Raw genomic sequence first — 24,968 nt, forward strand, 5'->3', positions numbered from 1 at the left:
TTATAATAAAAAAATTATTTACAGAACCTTTGAAACCGTAAATTTTTGTATTTACCTAAGGAAAATCCCTCCCGTTTACGTGCGAAACAGAATTGACCAAAGAGAGAACTGGTTAAGTCTTAGTACTTACAGATTTCCTTCAAAGCCAGAAAACATGCTTCGTCCACTTACCTGTAATCAAACAAGAAAATAATGATATCATTAAATTCAAAAACATTTTTGTTAAAAGATAAAAAAAATTATAAACCTATTAGAACGATTTCTGAAACTGAAGCCTTAATCTACAATAATAGAAGAAGCTACAGGTGGCCCCCCCAAAAAACCGTATTTCCCTTCATCCCCCCCCCCCCGAGATTTTCTGGAAAACAGCTGATTAACATTTCATACGAAGGGCTACAGCATTTTTTTTTTTTTCTCAGGAAAAATTAATTTTAACGCCTTTTTCTGAGCCTTGATTTGAAGGGCCAATTCCAGTTTAACCAGTTAAGCGTGTTTGAGGTGTGTATACACGTCAATCCAAATCTCGATTATGGTGTGGGTTCCACGTGTACGTATACTCGTTGTGAAAAATTTTAAAATTGCCATTAATGATAATGGTTAATTTCACTAACCCTCAGTTGGTGAAAAATGTTATTAAAGATTTAACTGAGAAATGGTCGAACCACTGGTACAGTCTAGCGGTTGAAAATGTATTGAATTCCCGCTACAGTAACATTTATAGAAGTATAGCCTGTTGGGGCGATGGAGAGACTTATTTAAAAGCAAATTTATCTATTTCAAAAATTAGAATCATAGCTCAACTTCGTCTCTCTCATAAAAATGTAATAAGGATATTCTATAAAGGCAATAAGTATTGTTTGGATGGCGGCGTGTTGTGCAGTTTGTGCAAAAGAAATGAAATAGAAAATTTGGAACATTTCTTTTTCTACTGCCCTATATACGGACCTCTACGCGATCAATATATATTAAAGTATTTCCCTTCAATGAACCTTGATATTGTGAGTTTGTTTGTATTTGACAGTACAGACAAGATCAACGACATTGTGTATTACGTGTTGGGTTCATTGAAGCTGAGATCCTTTATTATGAATGAATAGTTAGTCAATATAAATGTTTGTGAGTTTGTTAAATTTTTCAAATGTCCAGAAGATATCTTTCTTATACTTGTGCTGCACTATTGGTTGTTTCTTTTTATTATATAGGTGTAATCTTTCTACTTTTTGTAATATTATATTTGTATATTATATTTTTCCATATTTTGTCAAGTCCCAACTCTCTTGTAAAACTGCTAAGTTGTAACAAGTAATAAATAAATAAATAAAAAAAAATAAATTAATGATAAAAACTTGAAATTTTTAATAAAATACAATAAGAATATTAAGGGAAGGAATACACGGTTAGTGTATTTTGGATTCCCACGCGGAGGTCCCGGGTTCGAATCCCAGCTGCTGACCCTTAGATTTTCTCTCTTCCTAGGAGCTTCTTACAGCTCACTGTCCGGTGATGCTACAGTGTTGTCTGTAACGCGAGAGAACACTGTACGGAGCACTGGAAAAAGCTTCGAGGCGCCAATAACCTTAGATGTTGACGCGCCTTTAAGGAAAAAAAAAAGAAGAAGAATATTATTTGGTGGGGATGTTTCCTTTATCTTACCAATAGAACTGCGATGGAAGTCAGCCAAATGACTTAAGTGGTTGGTACATGTTTGGGTCTCCGTATTAGAGATTGGGGGAATTACGCACACAAATAGAAGCACTCAACCCCTTGTGCAATGCCCTGGTTTTTACCTTAGAGATTCAGACCTCACAGTATGAGCATGATTTCATTTTGCACAGAATTCAGAGAGCTCTTTTCTTCCTTGTAGAAAAAGCTCTTGCGTCCCTAGTTAACTAAGGAGCAATGCATAACTTAAAAAGGTGCAAGATTTTGGAATGAACACAGAATACTCTGGTAATCTGTAAGCCTCAGAGAGATTGCAGGAAAAGTCGCTTGCAGTGACTATTACGTCGTTGTTTTACTTTTGGTTGTTTTGCCCTGCGTTCGACGTGTATGCGACGTCATTGTCTGATTTTAATTCCGCATATTGTGGGGGGGGGGGGTTAAAAACTAAATTCCACACTTAACTGGTTAAGAAATGGAGTAATGAAATAAGGAAATGTTTTTTTTTTTAATTTTCCCAGTTTTTATGGAAAACTAATCGATCAGAAGTCTTTTTACTTGTAAATCCTAATTAATAATGGAAAGATTATCATTTGACTTTATCGATCATCGCAAGCATGTTTAATCGAGTCAGCAGAGGTAGACTAGTTTGGTGTAGAGATTTCGACTTTACTTACGTCACCATCTCGTACTACTGCTTCAAAAAAGTCGAAATAATCATGAATAAACACGCATGCCATGGCAGACAAAAATTATCATATCTCAGCTCAACGTAAACTCATGTTCAAAAAGATTATTACATTTTCCAGGGGGAATTTTTCTACCTAAAAATTTAGTAAGCATTTCCGGGGGAAGTGAGTAATTGGAGCTAGCTATACCCTCTAGAGTGCCATTTCAGGCATTTGCTGAAAACGTGTAGAAATGCTTTTGAAGGAACATTTATGGTGCCAAAGATTGGCACAACTTTCTGACAGCTGGCATATACATCATGGAAATTAAACTGGTGACACAATATGGCACAAATCAATCATAGATAACATGGAAACTACTTAGTGACGTAGGAGTTCCGCCCCCCCCACCAATTCCAACAATGCCAAAGGCGATATATATCTGCCAAATTTATATCTCCACTGAATACAGTGCGGCCATTTTCCATTTAACGATGTTTGTTTTTAGATTGAGCATTGAGAAAGTCGTAGAGAAGAGAGAGAGAGATCTGCGAGACAGATTGCGGGATGATGCTGTGGCGCCGATATTGGGAGTCATGCATTTGATTAATGAGATTCCCTCACACTCTCTCCTCTCTCTTAGATGAAATTTGTTTAACATATTTCTTTAATTAAAAATTTTGCCAGCTTAATCATAATCAGCTTGACATTTCCACACAAGCGTTAACCAAAAATTCATATTTATTAATGAATTTAATAATTTAAAATTCAATTTAAAAAAAAAACTGTAGAGAACACTCACCCGACTTCCTGTAACTATTATTCACGAAAGATTCAACTCAAGGAACTATTGAATCATATTTTTTAATTCTAATCAGAAAGAGCCTTTATCAAATTTTGGGGGGCCGCCAAAAATCCAGAAAAAGTTGTAGATTTGTATGTTCGTAATCACTATTTGAAGCTTAAATAAAGTAGCAGCCATTTTGTGAGAAAATACCATTAAAAAAAACAACAAAAAAATCTACTCAATTAAAGTGATACTTCCGTTTCAGCCAATTTTAAACGGAACTTAATTATGACATCCTCTGGTTTAGCCCTAAAACTGAACTTTCAAATTTGAATTTTTTCTGCGATGTTTCCTTTATGATTTATGGTGGATATACAAAAAGCCACGGTAGCCGAGTGGGTTAAGAGACTAGACCCGCAATGCTAAGATGTATTGTTGGTTAGTGGGTTCGATTCCCCAGTGTCTAGGTCTTGGATTTTATTTAATGGTTAATATGAGATATTTATAGTGAAGTATGTTAGGCGGTTAAGAGACTAGACCCGCAATGCTAAGATGTATTGTTGGTTAGTGGGTTCGATTCCCCAGTGTCTAGGTCTTGGATTTTATTTAATGGTTAATATGAGATATTTATAGTGAAGTATGTTAGGCGGTTAAGAGACTAGACCCGCAATGCTAAGATGTATTGTTGGTTAGTGGGTTCGATTCCCCAGTGTCTAGGCATTGGATTTTATTTAATGGTTAATATGAGATATTTATAGTGAAGTATGTTAGGCGGTTAAGAGACTAGACCCGCAATGCTAAGATGTATTGTTGGTTAGTGGGTTCGATTCCCCAGTGTCTAGGCATTGGATTTTATTTAATGGTTAATATGAGATATTTATAGTGAAGTATGTTAGGGAGTTAAGAGACTAGACCCGCAATGCTAATATGTATTGTTGGTTTAGTGGGTTCGATTCCCTGCCTCTAGGCCTTGGATTTTATTTAATGGTTAATATGAGATATTTATAGTGAAGTATGTTAGGCGGTTAAGAGACTAGACCCGCAATGCTAAGATGTATTGTTGGTTAGTGGGTTCGATTCCCCAGTGTCTAGGCATTGGATTTTATTTAATGGTTAATATGAGATATTTATAGTGAAGTATGTTAGGGAGTTAAGAGACTAGACCCGCAATGCTAATATGTATTGTTGGTTTAGTGGGTTCGATTCCCTGCCTCTAGGCCTTGGATTTTATTTAATGGTTAATATGAGATATTTATAGTAAAGTATGTTTGCTAGTCGCCTCCGTCCACGACACCTAATTTGGTAGTTGGTCGTAAAGCCCGCCTGAATAAATAGGCATTACTTTACTTACTTAACTTTACCGTTTGCTAAAAAAAGCTTTCCAATTTCCAAACTTATTCTACGCTAAAAAAAAAAAAAAAATATTTCGACTGTGAGAACATGACGTCATTAGAGTAACACATAATTAATGCGGTTAAAAATGAATGTTTAATATAATGACGCATTTAGTATTGATCCACCATTGTATTATACAATTGTACATTCATCTCTGTTTGAAATGGTGCAAATTAAAAAAAAAATATAGGTACCGTAAATGAATGTAAATATATATACTCGTATATTATCACAAATTTGTAACTTTTTTTGGCAAAAATAACAATGAATAAAAGACAATACTTAATAACGATTATCACTTAATACTGATTACTTAACATTACGTAACAGGATTAGCGCAGTTTTGACAGGAAGTATAGGTAGAGTATAGAAATAATTGTTTTTTCTTTGAACTCAATTTAAATATAATAAAAATAAATATGGAAAGATCAAATTTCCAAAAATATATATAAAAACAACCCCTCCTTGGTACTTCACGACTCCTAGATCAGTCGTTCTTCCGGAAAAACCATTTTTCTTTAAATTTGAAATTTTAGCTACACAAAATTAAAATTACTTGATATTCTACAGGTGGTGAAAATTTTATCCTGTCCTGTAACAGCCCTGAAAGTTCTCCCATTTTTGGATACCCCCCCCAAAAAGTGGATAAATGTTTTAGAGAAATAAAGGAAGAAGGATGATTGCCAAGCTTTGGGTCCAGGATATCTTCAGATCTCTGGACCATATTTTATTGTAACAAATGATTATAATTTCTACATCAATCTGATTTAGAAAACTATACTAATTGATTGATGTATAAAATATAGTAGTAATCTGTTACTGTAAAATATGGTCCAGAGATCTGAAGATGACCCTAGTCCTTGGGTCGAAAGCTCGGCTTAATAAAAAAAAAAAAAATCGTGACTGAAATTGGCAATAATCTTCCTTCCTTCCGGTTCACATAAAAGTGGCGAGAAATTAGGTGGGTAAATAGTATGGAAAGGCGATTCTTCTGGGAGCCTTTTACGTGGAAAATCGCTTCTGCTTCGGTTCAGGGATTTTGGCCTAAACCTTTAGAATCTGAAGAGACTGGAAGTACCAAGGAACGGAAATACCAAGGCACTGTAGTACCAAGGAACGGAAGTGCCAAGGCACTGTAGTACCAAGGAACGGAAATACCAAGGCACTGTAGTACCAAGGAACAGAAATACCAAGGCACTGTAATACCAAGATTGTGTTCGCTCGAACTTTTGTGGTATTCAGTTAGCATACATAAACACACCTCCGTACGGGTGGCATATACTGGTAACATACATAAACACAACATATACTGTTACTACACCCCATTACAGATACACAGTACACATGGGGGCATAGTCATCTGTACAATGTGGGGGGGGGCTTATTAGCTCTCGGAACTGTAGTGCAGATTGTCTCAGGATGAGGAGGAAACGGGCTCTCACTTGTTGAAAACAAGTGGTTGCGCTATGAAACCTTTGGATCTTTGAGACCAAAGGAGATGGTACGTAAAAAGAACTAGTAGGGAAAGTCCTCAACCTCTTTAGTAGGGGAGGTTTCGACTACTAGATCCAAGAAGGGGAATGGCACAATAAACCTCTTGTGGCTGCGTTGCCGTGGAGCATAGCTCTCACCCCGGCAATCTAATCTTAATCTTAATCTTACACAAACACACAAACTTACAGAGTACATTTGCAAAGGGGGGAAAAAACATGTTCACGGGACCTTTAGAAAAGGAACCTGTTTTGCTATACACTTCCGGTCAAAATTCAATCAATACTTTCCTTTTCCGGAAGTTAAAAACAAAAAAAGAATAAAGAAAAAACAGTTAAAAATAGTACCAAAAAAAATCTATCATAGGGACACGTTTTACAACCAATAGAAATAGTTGTACCATCCCCTTTTGCCGACAGATTCAAAATCAACAGGTGCTACCAGTCGGGCAAAAGTTCTCTCCCCTGTTCTGGAGAGCATCCACAGTTCTAATCCCATGGCCAACTAATACTAACGGCAGGAAAACCTATGTAATATAGTTTTCTCTTGGGAAAATATTTTTCTAGCGAGCTTTTTTCATATTAGAGAAAAAAAAAATCAACCAACTTTTACGTGCAACAGTGTATTTTATTATACATTTCTTTGTATAACCCCCCCACAAGAAATTGTTCTTCCCCCCCTTGTAACATCCAATCACTTCCAGTAAGAGAAAGAACTGTGCTCACGTCTAAATTTGCATACAGGTATCTCTCTTTCATTAGAAATACCTACGTATACAGGTCTCGTGAGGGAGAAAAGAAAAAAAAATCCCCGGAAATGGCCCATCAAAAGGCAGACGACAAAATATCTTCTTTTCTAAAGTAAATTTCCACGAAAAACCACTGCGCAACTGTGAAAAAACTTTGCTGGCATTTTTATTAAGTAAAGTAACGTAAAGTAATTGCCTATTTTTTCAGGCAAGGCTTTACGTCTAACTTCCAAATTAGGTGTCGTGGACGGAGGCGACTAGCAAACATACTTTACTATAAATTTCCCATATTAACCTTTAAATAAAATCCAAGGCCTAGACACCGAGGAATCGAACCCACTAAACCAACAATACATCTTAGCATTGCGGGTCTAGTCTCTTAACCGCCTAACATACTTTACTATAAATTTTCCATATTAACCTTTAAATAAAATCCAAGGCCTAGACACCGAGGAATCGAACCCACTAAACCAACAATACATCTTAGCATTGCGGGTCTAGTCTCTTAACCGCCTAACATACTTTACTATAAATTTCCCATATTAACCTTTAAATAAAATCCAAGGCCTAGACACCGGAAATCGAACCCACTAAACCAACAATACATCTTAGCATTGCAGGTCTCGCCTCTTAACCGCCCGGTTACCGTGGCGCCTAGCTTTTAGTCTAGTTCATAAGGTTAGTTATGTAAGCTTGATGGTTACACTTTTACATAGCATTTTTATTATATTCTGATCAAAGAGTTCATTTTCGAAAAGACTTAATCACAATGAAAACATTACTCTAAACGAGGGACGCCTAACCCGTCTCCCAGAAGCCCTTAAAGATTTTTAATAAATTTAAGTAGCACTTTTAAGCTTGGGAATAAAAAAATTGTAGTAGATTTTTTTTTTTTAATGAGTCACTCTAATTACAGGAAGAAATCCACTTAATGAATTGGAATTTTCCGATTTGCGGAATATTGTGATCCATAACTCACACAGTAGGGTCGAAGTATTACAACAAACAGGATAGGTAACACCAACTCTCTCATACAGGATGGCTAAATGCTCCAGATAGAAGTGATAGATCTGCCCACGTACATTTATTTAGCTCGCTCGCAAAGTTTAAAGGAAATTGCAAAAGGCAGTTTGCGAGAAAATCTTTTAAAAAAAAATAAAAAATAGGCGTCACTTCCGTGGCACTTCCGGTTGGCTGATTTCCCACCCAAAATCTTATTGTGACGTCCTCTACTGAGTAGCTAAAGGGAAATTTCTCAAATAATGAACAATTAGACATGTGCATACTGAATCATTTTATTTAAAAAACAAATCCCTTTTTCCGACTCTAGGAGGGGGGCCTCTAAGCGCATATATTCCCCGATGAAAACTTAAAATTAGAAAATCCGGACGATTACTTAGTAAGAGAAAAAGAAAATAAAATAAAGACAAATTTATTCAAAATGATTACGTATTAAATAGTAAATTTTTCTTTTTTTTTGTCGTGTGAATACAGGACCCAATTTTTCCCTTACTCAGTGAACCCTAAAACGTGTATTTCCGGTGGAAAGTGATAATAGAGATTTGAACGATCGCAAATACAAAGTAACGTATTCTCAGGAGCGGATAAGGAAATGTCTAAGTGACACTAGCGCTCACTGTAGCGATTAAAAGAAACTTGAACGCCCGATTAACCATCATTTACGACAATTTGCATATATTTTTATGTAAAAAAAAAAATACTTATTATGAACAGCCAATCAAGAGTAAGTACTAATCATCATTAAATGACCATAATAATCGTAAAAATATTTCTAATTTATGTTTTATATCTTTATATTAATGACTAAGAAATAATCCACAATTGAATGGTAATTTACATACAAAATGACGAACACCACTGAATATTCAATTTTTATTTATAATCATAAATGTAATAAAAAAACAAAAAGATGACAACAATAAAACATGCTTGTTATAAATAAATACCTACCTAGTTTGAAGACAAGTGATTCCATAAAGAGATAGTGTGATACCTTAATAGGGCAACAGCTACAGGGTATAAACCTTATATACACAATAACTCTAGGCGCCATGGTAGCCGAGCGGTTAAGAGACTAGACCCGCAATGCTAAGATGTATTGTTGGTTTAGTGGGTTCGATTCCTCTGGTGTCTAAGCCTTGGATTTTATTTAAGGGTTAATATGAGAAATTTATAGTAAAGTATATTGGGAGGTTAAGAGACTAGACCAGCAATGCTAAGATGTATTGTTGGTTTAGTAGGTTCGATTCCCTGGTGTCTAGGCCTTGGATTTTATTTAATGGTTAATATGAGAAATTTATAGTAAAGTATATTGGGAGGTTAAGAGACTAGACCCGCATTGCTAAGATGTATTGTTGGTTTAGTGGGTTCGACTCCCGGTCTTAAGCCTTGGATTTTATTTAATGTTTAATAAAAGAAATAAAAACAGTAAAGTATGTTTGCTAGTCGCCTCCGTCCACGACACCTAATTGGTAGTTGGATGTTAAGCCCGCCTGAAAAAATAGACGATTACTTTACTTACTTTTACTTATATACACAATAAATCACCAATAAAACATGAGATAATTTTTTGTTAATTGTATGCACTAAAAGTTACTTAGTAGCAACAAAAGAGAATACAATTTACTCTTGGCATTTTAATAATTAAAAACAATAGGTAAATTAAAAGTGATAACGGGGGGAGAGAGGAATCCCTAAACCGGAAGTAACCAAAATTACTGAGCGGATTCTTTTTTTTGGGGGGGGAAGAGATTTCCACTGAAATGAGTTTCCCTAACGATTTCCTGTAAACTAGACCACACTCATGGTGTCCTGTAGGAGCATTTTCCCACGGGTAAAACTCGATTAGGGGGGCACTTCTGCGTTTAGTTGGTGCGGTTAGGTTTTCCACTAAAAGAGCATTTCGAGTATATTGTACGCTTCTGTGTACCACATATTTATAAAGGCTGGAAGGGAGGGTGGGCTTGAAATGTGTTTTGCCTGAATTCCGGGAATTAATGAAAATTCAGGAATTCATGCAACTATTTCCATTAATCCTTCCTTTTTCCCCCTCCAGTTTTTTAAAGATATTTTTTTCAGGAAAATTAAAGATTTCCTCTAAACTTGTACTAAATTTTCGATAAAGTTGATCAATAAATTTTCTTTGAAGCATTTTCCCTTTGTGAGGGGGTAACCGGAAAAGGCACTTCTTAGCGAGCAGGACTTGCTTTCCTCTGGAGTGCCAGTACAGTACATAAAGCAGAGGTCGCCAAAGTGGTCTATATAGACCCCCCAGGGGTCTATTTAACAAAAGTAGGGGTCGATCTGTGGGCAGGGTGGTCGAAGGAAAAACAATTTCAAACCCAATACATTTGAACCTTGCAAAGAAACATCAGGAGCACACCCATCTCATTAATTAAGAAGCAATACTTGTAGTTACTTTACTTATTATTTAATAAATATTAAGGTATCTTAATTACATCAACATTAAGATATTTTTCATAAAACTATTTGTTACACAATGTAAAATTACTTTAATAAATATTTTAAAATCATAAAATAAATTGTACAAACACAGCCAACCTAATAGATAGTTTTATTTTTAATTAACTGAAAATTATTTTTATATGAGGGTCGATGGAGATTTCAAAAAATTATAAAGGGGGGTCCATGATCAAAAGTAGAGAAAGATTATTAGCGGAAATTCAGGATATGAAGAAAATTCTACAATCGGAAGTGACACCTTACTGGTTTTTCATTTTTCCGCCTTTTTTTATTTTACAAAAAATATGCCTGCTTCAATCATTTATAATCTACATTATAGATACACGTAGATCAATAAATTTCATCTGAATAAGTTTTTCAGATAAATTCTTTATAGAATGGGAGAGAAGTGGGGAGATTTCCTCCTCCTTTTCTTACTATTATTAAAAAAGTAAAGTAATCGCTTATTTTTTAAGGCGGGGCTTAACGTCCAACTACCAATTAAGTGTCGTGGACGGAGGCGAATAGGAAACTTTACTATAAATTTCTCATATTAACCATTAAATAAAATCCAAGGCCTAGACCAGGGGGAATCGAACCCACTAAACCAACAATACATCTTAGCATTGCGGGTCTAGTCTCTTAACCGCCTAACATACTTTACTATAAATTTCTCATATTAAACATTAAATAAAATCCAAGGCCTAGACCAGGGGGAATCGAACCCACTAAACCAACAATACATCTTAGCATTGCGGGTCTAGTCTCTTAACTGCCTAACATACTTTACTATAAATTTCTCATATTAAACATTAAATAAAATCCAAGGCCTACACCAGGGGGAATCGAACCCACTAAACCAACAATACATCTTAGCATTGCGGGTCTAGTCTCTTAACCGCCTAACATACTTTACTATAAATTTCTCATATTAAACATTAAATAAAATCCAAGGCCTAGACCAGGGGGAATCGAACCCACTAAACCAACAATACATCTTAGCATTGCGGGTCTTGTCTCTTAACTGCCTAACATACTTTACTATAAATTTCTCACATTAACCATTAAATAATAACCAAGGCCTAAGACCGGGAATCGAACCCAGTACCACATATTAGCTTCGCAGGTCTTGTTATTATTATTGTCAGTAATAATTAAATATATTTTAGTTCGTACAAAAAAAAAAAGAATTCACAAGTTGGAAAGTAGTGAGCGGGAAAGAAATGTTCAATCTAGATTTTCCATTCAAATGGAAACTCTACTCCCTTTAAGCAGATCTGGAAAGACTACCGCATCTTATAGTCTTTAATTAATCTTATTAATGGTATTAGATAACGATCTATTCTGAGCTCGGGAAAATAATTGGAAAATTCACGGTACTCCTCGGGTCTACCTCAAGTTCTTTAGTTTAAGAGAGACTTCTTCCTTTAGGTGACACTATAAATAGAAGATCTCTCTGATTGTCTTCCAGTAATAGGGATTGTGCTCTAATATTCATTATATTTATAGGAACAAAAGTCCAGCAGTCCACCAGAGTAAATCAACGTAGTGATCACTGAAGACTACAGCATCCCATGAACCCACAAGTGTTTGGTCAGAGAGGTTTCTTTGTGTAAATCAGCTAGTCCAATTATTACGCAAGCTGTTTGCCTAATCTGATACTGCCTTTCCGCCCGGAAGTCTCTTGGAACCGGAAATTCTTTTGCCTTATTCAAATTTTTGTGCACTCTGCAGTTTCACTACCGGTCAGAGTCATCGTGTGGTAAGATCTCTTCTTTCTCTAGAGCGGAAGCCAGAGTATTGCTCCAGAGTATAACATCCCGGCTTATTGCGAAAGGATTCTTCTTCCAACTTATTTTGCCAAATCTTTTTCTATTCGATACAGATATTTCTGTGTCCAGTCAAACGGGGTCCTCTACCAGTCATTCTGCATAATAACAATAATAATAATAATATATTGGATTCCAACGCAGAGGTCCCGGGTTCGAATCCAGCTGCTGACCCTTAGATTTTCTCTTCCTAGGAGCTTCTTACAGATAACTCTGTCCGGTGATGGACAGTGTTGCCTGTAACGAGAGGACACTGTCCGGTGGCCGGCAGTGCACTGAAAAAAAGCTCCGGGCGCCAATAACCTTAGATGTTAATGTGCCTTAAATCATTAAAAATAATAATAGTAATAATAATAATAATAGTAGTAGTAGTAATAATAGTAATAATAAAAGTTTATATTGTGAACAAAAAATTAATAGCAAGTAGGTATTAATAAAAACAAACCTAATAAATAATTAAAAATAAAACTGAAAAAAATAATAAATTAATCTTTATAATAATAAATTTTAAATAATAAAATGAAAACTTCAGAACACTCCCAAGACTTTTTTCTGATACCACTCTCATGACGTCATTCTAACTTACAATAATAATAGTAATAATAATTTATTTAGTTGATCATTTTTTTTCAAACCATGAATGTTTTAACCTATTTACTTTTTATCAACACTGTAAACAGTTGGTGACCGTAAATGACACGTTAGAGAAAAGCCAGCCCCCGCGCCACTCTCCTCATCAGAAACTATCCTACAAAAAAATTTGTTTTTGAAAAAAATAATTTAAATAGTAAAAGTTTAGAGTAAAAAACCGTCAGGAGCCATTTTCGGGAGAAAACCCAACAAAAATCCATTGAGCAAACGGGTACTTCCGGCTGGAGCTTTTTCCCCCCATTTTTTATCAACACCTTTAACCCACCCACAGTTATGTTTTGGGGGACTGTTCATTACGGGGACAAATAGCCCCCCCCCCACTTAAGAAAATCTACCATAACTTGGGGTCCTACAAAGGGGGGCCCTTAAATCGAAATTTCCGGTAAAAAAAAAAATCATTTCAAATTAAATTTTATGGATCTGGATAGAAACCAAAAAATTGTACCAAGTTTAACGAACATCGTAGGAGCCGTTTTTTGCGTGGAAATCTTTGAAAAAAAAAAAAAAAACGGGAAATTCTGTTCGATAAAAAGTCATTTCCGGTCGGCTGATTTTTCATGAATTTGCAAATTCAGTTTTCCTTTTGATTCTTATCAATACTGTACAGGTGGTAAGCCAGTACAATGTTCTAGTAATGGCACATTAGAGATAAGTGTAACCGCTCCCCTCGTCTCCCCCCCAAAAAAAACCCCTTTACTCGAATTTTACCGGAAATATGTTTTAAATAAAAAAAAAATAACAGAATGACGTATGCATATAATTAGTGCTGTAAAGTTTGAAAGAAATCAAAAAGGCCATGTTTGTGAAAACTGAAAATACTCTATTCCGTAAACTGATACATCCGGTTGACTGAATTTTGTTCGAAAACTTATTGTTGACTTCCTCTTTCAGCATCCTGAGCTAAATATCAAATTTAAACTTTCTACGTTTTTCCGTTTTAGAGCTATGATCGGTTGGATACTTACTTACATACGTACAAACTTGTCAGAGAGAGACTAATTCGTTAAAAGAAAAGCTTTTTCATATTTAGTTGACAGTGGAAAATTCAAAATAGAAAATCAGTAGAGTAAGTAATGGTCGGAAAAACAAAAAATGAAAATTCTTTAAAATGTTAAAAATATAAATGAAATTGGAGCAGAGCGGATATAAGAAAAGTTGACATATTTTAATCGTCTTTAAAAAAATAAATAAAATAAAAATTAAAATATACTAAAATGGAATAAAAATTGTATAATATAATAATTATGTAATCCTGATACCTACCTGATCTTGTTGCAGAGAAGTATAATAGGATTCGTGGGAGCCACGTCGCGAAGGAGCTATACACATTAATCGCCTGAACAGTGTAGCCACGGCCGAACAAAGTCCACACTGAGCCTGCATGTTGCGGCCCCTTACTGGGCCAGCTAGCGGCCGACTGCCCGGCACTGGACGTCTTGGCTTGCAGGTGCTGCCACCGTCACCGCCTCCTTGATTCCCGCGACAGCTCCGTGGAGCTCTGTGGAGCAACCCGTTGCCGCTTCCACAACACGTACAACACATATAAATAAAATTAAATAAAAAAATAAATAAATAAACCAAACAGGCTAACCCGGGTAACGCACAGACACTGAGGCACGAACACAGAGGAGTGTAATTATTATTATTATTATTATTTTATTTATTTATTTTTTTTTTTGTATATGTATATATTTATAAATATATATATATTTTATTTACACACTGGTACACACTAAAATACACAAGAAAAAAAAAAGAAAAAAAGGGAAGGCGCACGCGTATTTGAAAGCTACCTACTTGGAGCTGAAAGCAATTGAGAGAGAGTAGGGAATGAGAAGGAGAATCGACGAAGAGAAATACACACGATAACCGACAGAGAGCTCCCCCACTAGTCAACTAAACACAGTCAGGGTAAACGCTTGCGCAGTATAGCTGGCATGACATCTAGCGCTCTCCAACAAGCTAGCCAGAAACTAAACATAAGAGCTCTTCTTTAGAAGTTTGGAAACATATTCGCTGTGATATCTCCATATCAATTTATATTTTTGTTGTTGCTTTTCAATAGTTTTAACAACAAAAAAATTATATTTTTTACCCTTATTACGAGTAAATTCCAATTATTATCATTATTTCTACGTTTATTTATGTGTACCTTCTCATTATAATTATTCACCACATTTTAAAAAATAAAATTAAATAAAATACACCACCCCCAATTGGATTTATAAATCTTCCCAAGATGTGGCGCCAAAAAATTTAAAAAAAAAAAAAAATTGCGAGAATATCACACTTCGAACACACGCGAGTATAAAAATGTGGTCGCCCGCGCCCAGTACGATCAATAACTTCTCCCCACTACGTACAGGAGCGCTACTATCGCTAAACTACAGCCAATCTTGTGTCTTCTATCAAAGCTTTTGCTACTCTCCTTTAAAAGAATACGTGAACAGTATTTTTTTTCTATTTATTTTATTTATTTATTTATTTATTGTTAAACTAAAATTTATTTTGAAAAATCCCTTCGCCCTTAAAAAAAAAAAAATTGTCTTTGGTTCTAGTATGTGCAAAAATCACAATCAAATCTTCAGAATTGAATTCTAAAATTATTATTATTATTATAATGAATGTTTTGAGTAGAAAAAATTTATTATTTAACGCAAACATTTTCCCCTCACCCCACCTCCAAAAACCACGAGCAAAACTCTTTGTGAAAATGGAACTTTTCTGAAGGGAGGAAAAACTTAAATTAGTATCAGAACACTTTTCTTTTTTCTTTTTTTTATTTTCCGATTGGTTGGAATTTGGAACAAAACCTTATTGTTCCCATTTTTATTGGGGAAAAACCTAAATGAATTTTTTTTTTAAAAAAAAAAAAAGAAAACAAGTCACAATTTCCTTTCTATTACAAATTTTCTTTTAAAATAAAAAAAAAAAATAAAAATACACACACACACAAACACAAACTTTTCCCCTCTTTCTTTTTTCACCCGCCTTTTCCTTTTCTTCCGCTTTTTCTTTCTTCTTTTACGCTTTATTTTCACTTCCGCTTTTATAAGCACTAATACCATCACATTTCTAAAATTGATTTTTTTTTTTTTTGTATTCTCCTTACACCTGAAAAGGGCCGTAAAATAAACACGTCTAAAAGAACATTTTCCAAAGGAAAATGACCACTAACACTGAGTTTTTCCGTCTACGACGTCACTTCACCACCACTAAAGAGTAAAAAAAAAAAACCAAACCCTCATCTATTAATGCAGCTTCCGCGCGCGGGAAGAACAAAAAGAGAAAGAGAAAGCACTATAAAAATGTTCTTTGTTTTAGAAAAACAAGTTGCAACAGGTAGAATGTCATAAGAATGATTACAGAGGTTCCAAATCTATACAAGCTGTGACGTCATCATTAAATCAAACTCGAAATCGTTGTCTCCATCTTCCTATACAAAAAAAAATAAAGAATTGAATTAAAAAATAATGAAAATCGATAGGACAGAAATCGATTTAAAACAGATGGCGATTTGTGGGACTCAGAAAGATTTGATTCTAAAACTGTGACGGTTATTAATGGTGGCAAAATCAATTCAGTTACAAAAAAAAAAATGGAGGTATTAACAAAGATCAAGTTAAATTAACAAAGATATACCTACTTATTTCAATTTAAAAATAAAAAACCTGAACATTTAATAAAAACATATGTTCATTTAAATTCATTCTTCCGTTAAGAGTTTCGAATTATTTTGTTAGCACATTTTAGTGTTGGTGTCGTGGGTTTAGAAAGCGTGGTTTTGTAACTGGAAGATACAGGTTCGAATCCCGTGTAAAGCTAATTTTTATTTGCTTAAAAAAAAAAAAAAAAAAAAAAAATGGGAATCAATTTTCAACTCATAAAGAGGTAAAGAGGCATTTCCGGTTGGATAATTTTGTTCAAAAAAGCAACAAAAATTTGTCGTAGCTGAAGGTGGCGCCTAAAGCTGATATCAAGTTATACTGATCACCTACTTAGCTTATCGAAAAAAAACTTTAGAGATATTTTCGGTGAAAAAAATTGATATCTCGAAAATTTGAACTATCGTAATTATTCCTTTTACCAAACATAGTACGTTTCTAAGTTATACTGATCACATACTTAACAGAAATTTCTCGATATTTCCGGTGCAAAAAAATCGATATCTCGAAAATTTGAACTATCGTAATTATTACTTTTACCAAGCGTACGTTTCTCTGATCACCTACTTAGCTTATCGAAAAAAACTTTAGAGATATTTTCGGTAAAAAAAATCGATATCTCGAAAATTTGAACTATCGTAATTATTACTTTTACCAAGCACAGTACGTTTCTAAGTTATACTGATCACATACTTAACAGAAATTTCTCGATATTTCCAGTGCAAAAAAATCGATATCTCGAAAATTTGAACTATCGTAATTATTACTTTTACCAAGCGTACGTTTCTCTGATCACATTCTTAGCTTATCGAAACAGGAGCAGCTATTTCCAGTGCAAAAAAATCGATATCTCGAAAATTTGAACTATCGTAATTATTCCTTAGTAATAAAGAGTACAGATTCTGTTTTTATGTAGAATAAAACAAGAGCTGAAAGATGTAATCAGTAGACCGGAAGGAAATATCAGTGACTGCTGGTACTTGCGATATATTGGGACACATTGCGATTTAATATGAAGTATCTTTGAAGCTCCTCGGTGTCTTGGGACCATTTGTCTTCAAAAAGGAAGCAACCACTTGGCTAAATCCCCTGGCTTCCCTGCTATATCCGGTTTTACCTTTACGTTACCTAGTTTTTGTGTAATTATTGTGGAGGATACCAAAAAGAAGACCAATGTAGACGAGTATAATAAGACCAACCACTTCTGCGGGGGCGGCAAGACAGCAAGCAAGCTGTTGGAACTTCCAGGAAATCTTTCTCCACACCCCACACCCCCGCTGTAGAGGAAGAAGCCCCCAGGACTGACAGCAAAAGATTCATAGCCTGCTGTCAACACCAACACCCATAGATCTTCCACCAATCTCTTCACCATTCTATTACCACGAACCCAGCCAACCATCAACGTCCTCCGCCCGCCGTTCTGCTCTAATACTACCTGAGCGAAAGAGAGATACTCTTGGCCCAAGCATAGTAGTGACGTCATTATCACACATTATCTCGATATTGGTTATCGATTTTTGTTATTATTATTATTTTTTTTTCCGTAACCTACCAACCCTTAGATATGAGTTTTACTATTAGCTACGCAGCAGTTCCAATGTAGTGTACGTAAAATGAAATTCAATACTCCTTAGATATGACGTCAAATATCCTGACGTGCGGAAGAAATAAATAAACTGAGATGCTGGACGTCACAATTTTCCCTTCCCCTTCTCCACAGACTTTCATTAAATTAACTTTTTCCTAGAAAAAAAAAAATTCTTATTTACCAAAATATCAGGGAACAAAATAGAACAATTCTGGGAATCAGATGGAAATGTAAGCGAGAATCATTTGAAGGACTTGGATTCGTTCAAATAATCGGTTGTGGCCAATCATACGACTTTCACTTACCGTAAATTAGATCTTCTTGAAAGTAATTGAAGCCCAAAAATTTCTACATGGTCACATTAAAAGTGCCATGTTTAAAAAATAATAACTTACGTATGATTAATAAGTATCATCGGATGTTTGTTCTTTCTAGAAATGAAAGTTTATAGTTTCTATTTAGGGTTGCAGGTTTTTACTAAATCTACAGAGCCTACAAAAAGTAAATCTACAATTCTTAACGTCATCTAGCCTTAACTTCCTTCCTGTCTGCAAAGCGGAAGAGTGAAGTGGACTGAGTGAAGTTAGTTTTTGGTTTGGGGTTTTTGTAAGGTGCGCAACAACAAGGGTCCTTTGCACCTAAACTATACTGTAGAATAGACACTTTACTACACAGCCTAACCTAGTCAATCTGATCGATACAAACCTAACGGTTGGCCTAACTCCTATTTTCTTCTAACCTAACTAACTAATGTTGGGGTGGAGTACTCGATATTCCTCGCACCCCATAGAGATCTAACCTAAATTTTAAAAAACCTATTTACACATTTATTTGTACACTCATATACTCATCTTATTAATTACATTCGTCCTAATAAATACAATCATCCTAATAAATACATTCATCCTAATAAATACATTCATCCTAATAGTTATATTCCTATATATACATTGAGTGGAGTACTCTATATTCCTCTCACTCATTTACAATCCTAAATCTATTTACATTTACGCAGCCCATTCATACGCGTGCCAGGGTGCCAATCCCGACACAGACCCACCCGTCCTAGAAAGCAGTGGCTCCCGAGAAAGTGCAGGAAGACGTCCTGCGAGACAAGAAGACAAAAGTTTGCCACCCCTGCCCCGGCATTTGAAGTTAGTTTGTATAGAATTATCAAAAAAAACTGTGGACTATACAGTGTACTAAGCGTCCCTATGTGGTTCCTTCGGGAGCTTCACTCCCACTACTTGTCCTATGTTATACCCGAGTTTTATTTTTGGGACGCGTTAGGAGCTTGGTTGATTGACTTCTCTTTCTATAGGTCAGTTGGATAAGGGTTGATATAAACGCCAAAAGGTACAACTAATCAGCAAGTTCCCATCATTTCATTCATACTTTTTCATTGATATCATTTAAGTGAATTTTACTGCATTAAATTTTCATTAATATTGTTTACAATTTATTAGATGTCACAGACTCTATTATGCTGGCCATTTCCATCTACATAATATTCGTTCAGTAATTGGAGATTGTAAAAGGAAGTATCTGAACTATTAATCATTCAATCTTTAAATAACAGCCCCAAATAAATAAACATACAAAATGTCAGGGAGTAATAGGTGAACCTGAAACGTGACCCACAATTTTCTTTTACCCACTTCCCAAGACAAATAACCATTATTTTCCAATTTTCTGATTACCCTTACATTATTAGTACAGAAAACAAGACATTAAGCGAGAAAAATCTTTTATTTTCCATGTTTTTATTGAGATAAGTTTTTATCGCATATTTTGATTCTTCATTAAATACCTACGGGGGGGGGGGAATTAGTAAAACAAATTAAACTTTTATTTTTCATAGAAATAATTTGGAATAAAGAATTGGCCAACCACAGTGAAGAATGGAAGTGTGAAAAGTGGGTGGGTTGAAAGGCCAATCAGAAGAGAGAACTGTTTATTAAACCACGCCTACACGCCCATTTGTCACACCACGCCCACTTTGGCCCATCATGAAATGAAAGATCTGTAATTTTTACATTTTACAGTTTTCTATTACTTTTGACAAGCAAAAGTATTAGCCAATTATATTTAAATTAGAAATTTTTAGCTACAGAAGAATACAAGAGCAAAAAATTACAGAAACCTAGATTAAGAATCTAATTGCTGAAAACTAATATTAAACTAGATTAATTATTTTTAAGCGTAACTACTAGATAAAGTGAAGTAACAATAGATTTAATCGAACAATAAACTTAAACTAATCGATTGAAAACTAAACATGAATGAAATGTTGGGTACTTGCTGATTTGTGAACCTTTTTAGCGTTTAATCAACCCTTTATACTTAACTTTTTAAACTTTTAAAGTTTTTTGTTAAAAAGGTACGTATATATACCGGCTCTTACTAAGTTCCTACTTAGAAATCACTGCTGCCACAATACCATACATCCTTTTAACAGGAAAGAAGTAAAAGGCGGTAGAGTCATTTTAAAATCTTTACTAATTGCTTTTCCCGCCACTTTGTCCCCCTACTTCTACAAAGTCTTAGCTTAATCTTCAAGTTGAAGCCTTCATCCCACTTTTGCAAAGTATACTTTCAATTTCTGCCGCCCAAAACTGTGTACTTCCAGAAGAGTAAGAAAATTTTTACCACCAAAAATTTGGCCCTAGATAAGTTAATAAAAAAACTATAAGAAGAGGTGAACTGCGTCACCATGGCAACTAAGATCTTTCCGTCTTCCTCCCTCTTCATCTCACTCACACACTGTCCTTTCTATCACACACACACTCACATCCAAGTGTTTTCGAAACAAAACTTTTTAATCTGTTTAATACCCAAGTTAAAATAAATTTCCCCTACGAGTTTTCCACTCGCGGGGAGGAGGAGAGACGAAGGGGTGGAAAAGCTGGTTTACAAACTCAGCGGAAAAAAAAGAAGAAAACTTTGGTGGAGAAAAACAAAAATCCATTATAATCCGAAATTAATAATTCACTTGAGTTTTCCATATTGAGTGATGAAAAGTTTATGAAGGCTTTTCTAATTTAAATTCCATGTAACTAAATTTTTTACCGGATATATGTTCATAATTTTGGCAGAATAACAGGTAATTCGTTTAATCATAATTTACTCTTAAATCTCCTGATATAAGAACGCGTTTCATATGGAATTTTCCTACAGGAATAATGAATATCCTGTAATCTACTCCAGTTGGAAGTAGGGTATTTGTGCGCAGTATGAATGCTGTGAATGGGGGTGGGGGGGTAACTTACTATAGTATATTTGGAAAATTGTAGGCCTATTCAACCGGCCATTTGCAGGCTCAGAAAACACATGCATCGCATGAGCTTGGCCGATGATAGCCTTCTGCAAGGTTCTGCCAGGAGGAGGAGAAGAAGGAGGAAACGGCACTGCACCACGTGTTGTGACATTGCGAGGGATTTCTCTGGCTGAGGATGTTACTCCTCGGGGTGGAAAAACAAAGGCCTGAGAGCTTTACTACCCAGGAGTCGCTCTCCCAGAATCAGGACTCTGCTTAAACGGACGAGGTCTGGAGGGCGAGCTCTAGTGTGGGAGGAGCCACAATAGATCCAAAGGGGACGCAGTGGCGTAGACCTTTAAGGGCACCCTACTAGAATCGAATCTAACGTGAGTATTTACTAGGATGAATGCATTTATTAGCATAGAGAGAGGTAATTTACAAAGATTCTACACCTTCTTTTCTCGTCTCCTGATACATTTCTGTACCCAATTATTTTATAATAAAGTGAAGCCAATTTTTACAGTCGGGGCTTTACGTCCAATTATCACAAATTAGGTGCCGTGGACGGAGGCGACTATCAAACACACTTTACTGTAAATTTCTCATATTAACCATTAAATAAAATCCAAGGCCTAGACACCGGGAATCGAACCCACTAAACCAACAATACATCTTAGCATTGCGGGTCTAGTATCTTAACCGCCTAACATACTTTACTATAAATTTCTCATATTAAACATTAAATAAAATCCAAGGCTTAGATCAGGGGGAATCGAACCCACTAAACCAACAATACATCTAAGCATTGCGGGTCTAGTATCTTAACCGCTCGGCTATCGTGGCGTCTCTAATTATTTTAAAATTATAGCGTAAAATAAGAAAAGTATTATATCAGCATAGTACTGCAGCATGGACCAACTAGATGTTATATTTATCTACGAGAAGAAAGTGCTGTTTTCCAAGACGCAAAGTGAAGAAAAATTAGCGCAGTATCATTTTCTGCCGAAAAAATATTAGTAAAATTCTGTGAACAATACAGTTCCGTTTTTCTTTGTAAATCCTTTTTAATTTATTCATTGGGAAAAATGAACGTAAATTAGTCCAAGAAGTGTGTAGGAAAAACTGCAGTAATTTTAATCCTGTGCAGCCCATCTGGGTATTATGATTCTCTGTTTGCCCCGGGACATGATTATGTACCCACCAGAATCCATTCGGGAGGGCAGATTCTCTGCCGGATGTACACAATTAGTCCCTTGTGTTGATTTATTGATAACTCATGTATACAGTGGGCAATGTTTTCAATTCCAACATGGCCGCGGCGACGCTAGAGGGTTGGACAGTCAGGCTTTTAGGTCATATCGAGCATGAACTCTGTGTGTGTGTGTGTGTGTGTGTGTGTGTGTGTGTGTGTGTGTACGCAGGGGCAGGCAGGAAGTGGCGTAAATGAGTGCACACAATATACTCCCGTACAGAATCACTTCCTCCCTCTCCCTCACTCAAGCAATTTCAAAGTTTCAAAACTAATTTCATTGGCTGTGTAGGGGTCTCTATGGTCTAGTTTTAAGCCAGTAATATTGAAGATGTCCGAGGGAAGCGGGAACGCTCGTTGATAAATGGCATGAACGTGATTTGTACTGGCGGCAGAATATAGTTACAGTTTGCCTGTCTGTTCCGTTCGACTAGAATATGTGAGGCCTGCCTATGATACTCCAAATGCAAATGGATGTATCAGTTCTGAGTGATCATATATGTTGACAACATAATTTCTCTAATAGTTGTTGATCACTTCTCGCATAAGATTTCTTTATTTTAGTACGTTTGCCTGTAATCGAAGTACTGTAATCGATATATTTATCGACATATTATGCTGTTATCGATAAATCGACCATATCTATGATTTTGGGGCTTTCACCGAAAATATCGATTTTAGTGAACATCGATCAACTGGAAGTTACCATTTTAGTGAACATCGATTAACCGGAAGTTACCTTTTTGATTGAACATCGATCAACCGGAAGTTACCATTTTGGTTGACATAGATCAACCGGAAGTTCCCATTTTGGTGAATATTGATCAACCGGAAGTTACCTTTTTGGGTGAACATCGATCAACCGGAAGTTACCTTTTTGGGTGAATATTGATCAACCGGAAGTTACCTTTTTGGTTGAACATCGATTCAACAGAAAGTTACCTTTTTGGGTGAACATCGATCAACCGGAAGTTACCTTTTTGGTTGAACACCGATCAACCGGAAGTTACCTGGTTGGTGAATATTTTTTTTAAAGACATTTCGAAACACGCAAGTCCAAGTTTTCCCTTTCAACTTGCGGGGGGGGTATTATAGTAGGAGATTAGAAGTGGAAAAGTGGTGGTCCAGCCAGAATCCCATCTATCTACCGGAAAACTGTTTGACCCATAAACTTTCCTTGATATTTTAGCGTCTCTCGCTTGCAACAAACACCAAAGTTTTGCCCCCACCATAAACTAAACACTAAAATCTTCACCTTTATCTTCTTACGATTCAAACTTATTCAGCTGTGCAGACTCACACGACTATTCTGAAAGTTTTGACTCGCAGATTAGTTTTTTTCTACTCAAATACCGAACCTTTGAGTCATATTTAATTCTAAATCACTTTATAAGGGATCCACCCCCTTCTCTGTCTACCCCTTCTCTCTCAGAACTGCCCTTAATCTTAACTTTTTTGGGGAAAACTGTTTTTTCCAGTAAAAGTTGCAGATTTATGGCTTTGTAATCTCCATACAGAGTTAAAGAAAATTTTCAGAAGATATTGGCGGAAATGTTTTAAAAAAATTAGCCAGTAAAGTGATACTACTTCCGATAAGACGATCTTGACCACGCCTTACTGAGAGAGATTAATCTGTTGGCACTATTAACATCTGAACTATCTCTGGATTTATCGTATTAGAATTGCAGCGGAAATACGCATCACCAACACATACATACCAATTCGGGAAAAACCCTTTTCCTGACTCAGGAGACCCTAAAACGGATATGTCCAGGGAAATCCCAAAATCTGCACGATTACTTATAAGAGTAAGAAAAAAGTAGAAAAAAAGGTAAATTAATACATAAAAAGTATTATAATATAAAACAATACAACCAAATTGGAAAAATGTATTATAAATTTGGATATTTGGGTGTTTTTACAATACAAAGTTCAATGCTCCTGATATTGTAAAGATATTTAGGGACCTTTTCTGAACAAGTTCCTGAAGGATGTATTTGAGATGTCGAAAATTTATTATTTTTAAGCCGGAAGTTTGTATTGTGGTCTTAAAATAGGCAATGTAGTAAATAATTTGTGCTCCCCTTTAACCTAATCTCTGACTTCCATTACCAACCTGACCTGTATGTCGCCTAGTAACCCTACTGTAACCTCCGGAGATGAAAAAAGTAAAAGTCACGCAATACTCTACTAAATTTAATCCATCTTTTTTTTTTTTGTTAACAACGTCATTCTTCTTCAAGGTACGATTACAAAAGGTAGTACCAAAATTTTATTTTTAGGAGTATTCTCACAAATATTGAGACTCCCCTGACTCAGGTAACCCTCCCAGACTCTCTAGGGGTCTCCCACGAAGACGGAACCCTAAAGTGATTCTTCTTCATCTGCCATGGATATACCACTCTGGCGCAGCTTCTTGGATCTCTTGCTGACATCATGGGTTTGCGGGGAAGGTATTCTTCTACATAATGGGGATTCATTCACATACCAGATCTA

General features: G+C 35.6%; 1 protein-coding gene across 9 annotated transcripts in view; it reads right to left on the reverse strand.

The window, feature by feature from the left end:
* The window catches only part of LOC141450153 (high affinity 3',5'-cyclic-AMP phosphodiesterase 7A-like), a 392,695-nt gene that overhangs the window by 261,486 nt on the left and 106,241 nt on the right, over positions 1 to 24,968 (reverse strand). For 6 of the 9 annotated variants that reach the window (XR_012455958.1, XR_012455956.1, XR_012455957.1 and 3 more), the window contains exon 2: positions 13,975 to 16,147. The exons of 2 other annotated variants lie outside the window; for them this stretch is intronic. Coding sequence is in view for 2 of the 7 variants with exons in the window: in XM_074120287.1 (XP_073976388.1) it covers positions 13,975 to 14,253 (279 nt within the window). In the remaining 5 variants the exon portion in view is untranslated. Of the gene's footprint in view, positions 1 to 13,974; positions 16,148 to 24,968 lie in introns of those variants that run through there. One more of the 9 variants, XM_074120293.1, reaches the window with a different exon arrangement.

Source organism: Rhodnius prolixus, unplaced genomic scaffold, assembly GCF_049639745.1.
Source record: "Rhodnius prolixus isolate KJV_2025 unplaced genomic scaffold, Rpr scaffold_2, whole genome shotgun sequence".
In the NCBI taxonomy this organism is placed as follows: Eukaryota; Metazoa; Arthropoda; class Insecta; order Hemiptera; family Reduviidae; genus Rhodnius; species Rhodnius prolixus.